This window comes from Cornus florida, unplaced genomic scaffold (genome assembly GCF_030987335.1).
Source record: "Cornus florida cultivar Cherokee Brave unplaced genomic scaffold, ASM3098733v1 CherokeeBrave_3.0.0_Hap2_Chr10, whole genome shotgun sequence".
Taxonomy (NCBI): Eukaryota; Viridiplantae; Streptophyta; class Magnoliopsida; order Cornales; family Cornaceae; genus Cornus; species Cornus florida.
Window position 1 is genome coordinate 58,496,182 of NW_026775580.1, and position 9,027 is coordinate 58,505,208.

A 9,027-nucleotide genomic window follows, 5' to 3' on the forward strand; every position below is an offset into this window, starting at 1 on the left:
ACGTGCCAAAAACAAAGACATTAAACGTCCATTTTTTGACAATCTTTATATAGCCTAGAAAGTTTTTTTAAAAAAATGATAATAAAATAATAATAATAATAAATTGAAAAAAAAAAAAAAAAAAATCAATGAAAGTCACTAAAATATTGGCAAGTAAGCTAATTTTATGTAAAATCTAATTTAGTGACTGACTGGACAATCCATTAGATTGTGATTTCACTGAATTTGTTTTCTCTCTTCATTGATGAGATTCAAATGAAAGGCCTAGATTTATGATGGCCTATTCAATTGGAAGATGTGTAACTAAAAAACTCCCAACTGTCAAACCCACAATGGCCCCTCTCTTACCTAACCCCCCTCTCTCTCTCTCTATATATACACACAGTGACACAAACATCAGATTCAACCTTTATCAGTTGATAACCGTTTGTGTGCATCAAGACAAATCTTGTTTATTTCCTTCTTGAAAACACAATTTTAGAGGGAGAGGGAGATGTTAGGTCAGGATTTGAGGAGAACCGTAGAGAGAGAGAAAGGTACAGAAAGAGAGGGGGTGGGTGGAGAGTGGCGGCGGGTGGCGGTGGTGATGGGGCGGTGAAGTGGGACGGCAACAGTGGTTGTTATGGTCATGATTGTATTGTATTACTTACTATATGTCATGTGGAGTTTGTGACTGGTGACGTGTACGTATGGCAGGAGGGTGTGATTTCAAAGTCCTAATTAAAAGCTTGTGCACTTGTGGAAAATTCAGACAAGGTAAGTAACTATCTCTTTATTTCTCAGTTTTTTCTCTTTTTTTCCTTTTATTATTTTTATTTTCTTTTTTCTTTTTTTAATATATGGTGCAAATATTTCAACTTTCACTTTCTTGCTTTGACTTCTAAATCTTCTTTCATCCTTTTGTCTTCTTCTCACCCAATTTTTTAATATTTGAAGAAATTATTATGTCATCCCTAAATCATTAGTCTTGATCAATCACGAATGCGAATTGTGTAAGTTTTTTTTAACTTTTTACTTTCATTTTTACTAGTGATTGACTAGGATCAATAGTCCGGATCATTTAAAATTTTATGAAACATATAAGCTTTTATGTGAGATTTATTCAACTTTTTACTTTCATGTCAATACCAATATGCAATTGGTCAATACCAATAATTCTAGACTATGTAATAATTTCTCACTGCACCCTTGAAAATTTGTACCACCCACGTAACAATTTCTCACTACACCCTTGAAAATTTGTACCACCCACGCCAGCGTGGTTGGTATTTGAATTCTCCAAGCCACGAGAAAGAGGTTTCTCATATGAGATAATGCACATTAGTGATTTGGATTTCACTTTTAAAAGTATATGATTTAAATGATAATGACAAATTTGTCAAATTATTCTAATATTGTGTTTAAGGGGAAATGGGAAGTTGAACTAATTTTCCTCTAATTTCAGTTCAAGTCACGGGTTATATCAAACGTGACTTAATTGATTTTAATATGTACTAGTACGGTTGAAATTCGAGAATGTGTGGTTGAATAATTTAAGTTTAATTCGAATTTGAACATTAATTTGACAATATAAGAAAGATAAATTCGAATAAGATCTCTGTAATTATTATTTTCCTCTATTGTTACTAAATTAGCAAATTAGCAATATCTACTTAGATTATTGTAAAATGTGTAATTAATCTTGAAATTAGTATGATAGGGAAATCTAATTGCTTTTTAGCATTGGAGCTTCTATTGGCCTTTTAACATTTTGCATAAGACAGTGTTTGGATTATCTTAAACTTGGATTATTCAAAAAATAATTTAATGAAGCATATATCTATCCATCATTAATTCATGAAATGTGGCTACATGGCGACTCTTGCAAGCTATATTTAAATTCACCAAAGTGTTGGCGCATAAGTAAAGAGATCACAAAAGATAAAGTCAAAAAAAGAGAATGCTTTATCTCTAGTTCAAGGAAAGCCCAGCCCCTGCACAACATATAAATACCCATCTTACTTCCATTCCCTCTCCAGATTGCAAAGTGGTAACATATCCATATACATACATATATATATATATGTATGTATGAACATTAATGTTCTTCTCAAATTCATCATGGGTTTTCAGAAAATTTAGCTGCTAATATTTTTTTTAGGATTTTTTTATTTCATATTCAGAAATCACTGCTTTCTAAGAACAAAGACTGATTTTCATTGTGCAGAAGTTACTGAAGATAAAAGAGGCCCTGGATCAATGCCTCATCTAGGGGTGAAATTACATATTGAAGATCACCATGTAAATAAACTGCTTATATATGTGTGTGTGTGTGTGTATTTACTGTGTTTCCATTGTAGCATAGAAATGGCTTTCAAATTAATGTTTTGGTGAGCTTGAAATATTGTACATGATATGTTTGAATAAATCTTGATTATCAGTATTCATGAACATGCTTTATTTTCTGTTCCATTGATTATCATGCTCTGTATTATATGATTAGATCGTGTAGTTCTTAAGAGGTCAGGTAATGAATCCTACTTTGTTCTATTAATACTTTGTGTTTTATGATCATATCAATATGACATTGTATTTCTAGGTGGTAGTGAACCCTACTTCTTTTTTTGTCTTTTTTTTACTCGAAAGTCCAAGCACACATGCACACACCCACAATATTGCCCCTAGCAAGGCTCGAATTCTCAACCTCCCCTTTAGAGGGGAGAGATCATACCATCTGGATTAATGCCCATAGAAAATGAATACTACTTTGTTCTATCAATACTTTGTGTTTTTTGATCACATCAATATGACATTGTATTTCTAGGTGATAGTGATTCCTACTATTTTTGTTTTTTTTTTTGTTTTTATCTCGAAAGTTCAAGGAAACGCACGCACACCCACAATATTGCTCCTAGCAAAGCTCAAATTTTCAACCTCCTCTTCGGAGGGGAGAGATCATACCATCTGGATTAATGCCCATAGAAAATGAATCCTACTTTGTTCTATCAATACTTTGTGTTTTATGATCGTATCAATACAATATTGTATTTTTAGGTGGTGATTGACAATGGCATACTTCAAGTCACTATATCAAAGCCGGAGGGAATTGTCACTGAAGTACGATACCATGGCATCGACAATTTGCTCGAGGTTCTCAATGCTGAAACTAATAGAGGGTAATTTGGCATTAGAATTGCTTCCAATCTATTTTCCTTTTTAAATTTCCCAAGGTTGATGTGTAATGTAACCAGAAAATCCTAAATCTGCTATTTCAAGGACATAAAATAACAACAATAAATGAAGTGCGAAAGCCTCATTATTTTTATAAAAAAAAATTTATGTTTTTATTTTTATTTTTTGCAAGGATATGTATAGATAGATGCATTGAAACAGAACCTTAATTTTCTGTATCTACAAATATGAAATAAGCTGCAGTATATAAATTTTTGTTTTGCAAGCTGTGGCATGCTATATTCTTAACGTTTTGACTTAGTTTTCCAATGTAATATTTAGATACTGGGACATTGTTTGGGGTGCACTGGATGGTGGGAAAGGAGGAGGTTTTGAAGTGTATGTCCTCTCTCTCTCTCTCTCTCTCTCTCTCTCTCTCTCACACACACACACACACACACTTGTCTCTGTAATATCTATTTTATCTCAATTTGGTAAAGAGAGGGACTATTTTTTGCACACACACATGAACACTTGTCATCCCATTTTTTTAAACAGAGGGACTGTCTTTGGCATACCAAAACGTTGTATAAACAGCCCTCCGCTCACATATGTGGATCCACATATGCGAGAGGAAAGATTGTAGATAAAGCCAAAAATGTTGTATAAATAGCATTTCCCTTTTTGTATTAAACCGAATAAATCAGGCCTTTAAGTATTACTATGCAGGATTAAAACAACAATATTTGAGGCTATGGTGGAAACTGAGGAGCAGGTGGAGGTTTCGTTTTCAAGGCCATGGGATCCCTCTTTCCAGGACAAGCTGTGTCCCATGAATATAGACAAAAGGTTCTTTTTCTAATCATAATATATAGTTATATCAAGGAAGTTTTATTAATAATATTATTGTTTTCATCAACGAAAATGACGATTTTCTAGGTTTATAATGCTTCGTGGTGTCTCGGGCTTCTACTCCTATGCCATTTATGAACACTTACCTGAATGGCCTGGTTTTAGCCTTGGTGAAACGAGGATCACTTTCAAGCTCCAAAAAGAGAAGTAAACAAGTTTCTTCCTTGATCTTATTGTTGCATATTATTATAGTCAATTGAAGTTGTTCAAAATCTATGTATGACCGTGAATTTTTTTCTTCTTATTTGTTAACTATGGTTCATGAATCACAGTGATTCTTTTAGGATATAGGAACACATGAGCGCACACATATATAATGTCAATGATAGAAAATAGCATTAGTCAATAGTTGGAGCATATGTTTGGTAAATGAAACCAAATTAATTAGCCTGAAGATGCATTTTTTTTGTTTATCGATTAGTCATGGACACAGTACTTAAATAAAATTTTAAAAAATTGGAAAAATTAAAATTGACAATGCGAATGGTATGTGGAATTGCATAGGTTTCATTACATGGCCGTGGCAGATAATAGAAAAAGATTTATGCCTTTGCCTGACGATCGGTTACCAGGAAGAGGCCAACCTCTCGCCTACCCAGAAGCAGTTCTACTTGTCAATCCTTTGGAGCCCGAACTAAAAGGAGAGGTAACGTAATTCTGCCACTACTTGTTCTGTTTGGCTTACAAACAAGAAAAAAATTTCATACAGATTTTTATTCACAATAATATAGTATCATGATTTTATTGAAATTTAAAAACAAGTAGATGGTCACTTTGCTTTGAAGAAGTATAAATCAAATGAGTCATACGTTTTTATGTTTGAGTCGTTAATTTTGTTTATATAAGCCAAAAATCTTCAATAAAAAACTTTCTTACTATGTTTTGGAGATTCATCGCTAGTGTAAAGTCCGTGTGACACTAATAAAATGATGAAATCAAAACAGTAGTCATACATTAGACCACCTTTTTTTCTGCCTAATTTTATATAGTTGATTAATAAAATGGTGCCCATAAAATGATGAATGTGAGTTGTTAACTGCTAACACTTGGAAAATAATTAGATGAGAAAGTAAGGGGAGAGCTATGGATCTGTTTGGATCATCAGCTTTAATGTTTTGAATGATCCTGTGTTGCACAGGTGGATGACAAGTATCAGTACTCGTGCGATAACAAAGATCTGAGGGTTCATGGTTGGATATGTATGGATCCACCCGTGGGGTTCTGGCAAATCACACCCAGCGATGAGTTTCGATCAGGCGGGCCCATGAAACAGAACCTCTCCTCCCATGTGGGCCCCACTACCCTAGCGGTAAGTGACTTGTACCATCTAATTAAATCTAACTGTGTTCTTAGACTCTCTTTGTCATGAAAATAATCGACAATGTTGGTCAATGAAAAAAATGTTCAATATAGAGTACAACAAATTAATTGTTTTGGACACCGGTGATGTCTCTAATTATGTTGTGGATGACTGGCATTATCAGATGTTTCTCAGTGGTCATTATGCTGGGGACGATCTGGTGCCAAAAGTTAGACAGGGGGAGCCATGGAAGAAAGTTTTTGGCCCGGTTTTCATTTATCTTAATTCTGCGATGGATGGGGAGGATCCACAGCTTGCACTATGGGAGGATGCCAGAAGACAGGTTTAATGCATAACATGTTACATAACAATGTACATTTGTATATGTATATGTATGCATGTCATTTAGAAAGGGTGAGAAAATGAATATTTTGGTGGTAAAGCATTGTTAAATGGATTTTCAGATGATGGTTGAAGTCCAAAGCTGGCCCTACAGTTTTCCAGCATCTGATGATTTCCCATCATCGGATAAACGGGGCAATGTTAGTGGTAGATTACTAGTCCGAGACAGGTGATAAATCTACTTCTTACTTTCTTCTCACCTTCTCTTGGTTCCATGTTAAAATTCTAAATAGATCTTTTATTAGTCTTTAATTTCCCCGTGTTTCAGTATATTTTGATCATTTTTTTTTTTTGTAACTACTACCCATGTAGGTATATCAATGTTGATTATATATCAGCTAACGGTGCTTATGTGGGGCTAGCCCCACCAGGTGAAGTTGGATCATGGCAAAGAGAATGCAAGGTGATTTTGTTTACTACTCTTTTAGATTTCTTCAAATATAAAATCTTTATAAATACTTGAATTTAACAACCATGAAGAGCATAACGCATGATCTTAGCTTGATCATGTGATTCTCGAGTGTTACCTTGTTTCAGAAAACAGATGAATTTTCTCCTAAAATTTAAATTGTATCCGCTTCTCTGAGAATATACTAGCATGAATTTGCTCGTGTCCATCAGAAAAATAACATTAAATTGCTTGACTAAATTAAAAAGCATGACACTCTCAAAACTTGCTCAAAAGTAGACGTTAGTAATTTTACATATTACTTCATCAGGATTACCAATTTTGGACCAGAGCAGACGGGGAAGGCCATTTCTCTATCAACAATGTACGTATAGGCGAGTACAATCTTTATGCATGGGTCCCTGGATTTATTGGAGATTACAAATATGATGTCGCCATTACCATAACCTCAGGTCTTGTTTTCACAATTTATCATTAGCCCTCTTTCCTTTGTCCAAATTATTTCCATGGTAATAAATATATGGTTTGAATAACATCAATGCAGGTTCTGAAATCAATATGGGTGATCTTGTGTATGAGCCTCCGAGAAATGGGCCCACCTTGTGGGAAATTGGCATCCCCGATCGTTCTGCTGCAGAATTCTACGTACCTGATCCTAATCCAATGTATATCAACAAACTTTTTGTCAATCATCCTGACAGGTTAGTTCTCCAAGTGTGATTCTAAGAGTTATTTGTCCATAGATTTTTTTTCTTTTTTCTTTTTTTCTTTTTTGGTTAAGTATATTTGTCCATGGAATTGAATCTGATATAATAAATGCAACCCCACCCCACTAAGTTTCCTTATTTTTGTAAATTAAACTCTGGTAGAAAATTTTCACACTAAGAAGTTCCAAAATAATCTTTTGGGTGAACATTTTTTGTGCACCACATGTAGAATGTTGTCTTTCCTATTTCACATTTTCCATAGGTCCAGTTATGGTGTTTAAAGGCACATTTCTTTTAAGTTGATTTCTCAAAGATTATTTAACCTGTAACCCGAACTCCTATTAATTTCTTCTAATGGCAGATTTAGGCAGTATGGATTATGGGACAGGTATGCGGAGTTATATCCAGATGGGGACTTGGTCTACACGATTGGCCAGAGTGATTATCGTAAAGATTGGTTTTTTGCTCAGGTTACCAGGTGCAATTCTAACAAAATGAGTTTCCTCCAATGTAAATGTCATTTTTTTTTAATAGAATTTTCTTTAAGCTAGGTTAGCATATGTATATATCCTTTTCAATCTCTAGAACAGGATCATAAAAGACGTCTCACTTTTGAAGAACACACTAATAAAAATCTAAATTACAGCTTAGGATTACTTTATATTTTGTGCAACTTCCTTAAACAACAACACGTCTTTTACTTTATATTTTGTGCAACTTCCTTAAACAACAACATATGTGTCTTACAAATGACTATCATCACATACAGTTGAAGATAGACTGAACTGTTTGTAGGTCCAATCAACAGATAATGAATCGAGGTTCACTATTGTACTTTTAGCGAAAGAAAGAATCAGTAAAAGAGAGAACGTAAGCTACAAAAGAGTTATTTACTCGGATAGGCTAGTTCAGCCATTAGGTCCTTGAGATGATGGAAGGAATTTCAGGCTTGATAGGCCTCCACAATATTGATATATCCCCAAAGCCGGACCAAGATTATACCTTCTCTTAGTGTAAGAGCTTCGGCCACTTCAGCACAACGCACATTAGTGAAGAAAAAGTGAGCAAGACAAACTGGCCTACCTTTTAAAAAAAATTCTCTTGGCCTTACGAGTGATAAAGCTATTTTAATAAATAAAATAAAAAATACAATGTTTCGGTGATATGATAGGCTTTATTGTTGTAAGAGTCAGACAGTTGATCGAGAAGTCTTCTAAGTGTTATTGCATTGCAGGAAAAAAGATGACAATTCATATGTAGGAACCACATGGCAGATCAAGTTCAAACTTGACAATGTCACCAAGGATGGAACCTACAATTTGCGTGTGGCAGTAGCATCTGCAACTCTTGCGGAAATGCAGGTATGCTGCTTTGTGTTTGATCATTATGTTCATTTTCCACGCCCATTTTCATACACTGACTGAATTTTTTTTTATCATAGGTTCGGTTTAATGATCCAAACACGAAACGTCCTCTGTTCACTAGCGGACTATTTGGGAGGGACAACTCAATTGCGAGGCATGGCGTTCATGGGCTCTATTGGCTGTACAATGTGGATGTGCCGAGCACTCAACTCCGTCAAGGAGACAACATCTTATACTTGACACAACCAAGGAACCAGAGTCCTTTCCAGGGAATCCTTTATGACTATATTCGTTTAGAAGCTCCCTCAAGTTCTGATTGCGGAAGGTCGGTTTGAATTCGTTTTTGTTGAAACTTCAGACAGAAATTACCATACAGTCGGCTTGGAATGTTTTTCCTGTAGAGTCGATGCAATATAGTATAATGTTTTCTCATACATTTGAAAGTTTGTTTCTGACATTTTCATTATTAAATATGGTGTGTATTTTCTCCATTCTGGATTTGTAAACTTCTACCTATCATCAGAGAACTTCTCTCATTGTGTTCAGTTGTTCCAAGATGTAAACAAGTGTTGCTTGAAAATTCTGTTGCCAATTTAGGACTAATATCGACCTGTGTGACACACCATAATGTGGGATCTAAATCCTCTCCTAGGGAACAATAGTCAAGTTTTCTTCTGTTAGTGATGTTGTAAGATTATTTATTTAATTGTGGCCCACATGATTTGGACATGTGACATATTACTTGGTGGGTAGGTAAATAGATATCAATTAATATTATTTATT

General features: G+C 34.6%; 1 protein-coding gene across 2 annotated transcripts; it reads left to right on the plus strand.

The window, feature by feature from the left end:
• The first annotated feature begins 241 nt into the window (after positions 1 to 241).
• Positions 242 to 8,824, plus strand: LOC132276920 (probable rhamnogalacturonate lyase B). Of its 2 annotated transcripts, XM_059778563.1 has the most exons (16): positions 242 to 756; positions 2,207 to 2,280; positions 3,034 to 3,155; positions 3,493 to 3,549; positions 3,880 to 3,999; positions 4,090 to 4,209; positions 4,567 to 4,708; positions 5,201 to 5,371; positions 5,547 to 5,705; positions 5,827 to 5,933; positions 6,077 to 6,167; positions 6,484 to 6,625; positions 6,718 to 6,874; positions 7,242 to 7,358; positions 8,115 to 8,241; positions 8,322 to 8,824. In XM_059778563.1, exons 1-16 carry the CDS (start codon positions 690 to 692, stop codon positions 8,577 to 8,579), a joined length of 2,031 nt encoding a protein of 676 aa, XP_059634546.1. In that variant the 5' UTR covers positions 242 to 689; the 3' UTR covers positions 8,580 to 8,824. The 2 variants fall into 2 exon arrangements, with proteins under 2 accessions (XP_059634546.1, XP_059634547.1); XM_059778564.1 differs by lacking the exon at positions 2,207 to 2,280 and having other exon boundaries at positions 247 to 756.
• The last annotated feature ends 203 nt before the right edge of the window (positions 8,825 to 9,027 follow it).

Bases quoted from the DNA above. Each gene is read 5' to 3' on its own strand.
- LOC132276920 (XM_059778563.1), top strand. From the start codon at position 690: ATGGCAGGAGGGTGTGATTTCAAAGTCCTAATTAAAAGCTTGTGCACT. The intron at 2,281-3,033 runs GTAAATAAACTG...TTGTATTTTTAG, and splicing joins TACATATTGAAGATCACCAT to GTGGTGATTGACAATGGCAT. The intron at 5,372-5,546 runs GTAAGTGACTTG...TGGCATTATCAG, and splicing joins TGGGCCCCACTACCCTAGCG to ATGTTTCTCAGTGGTCATTA.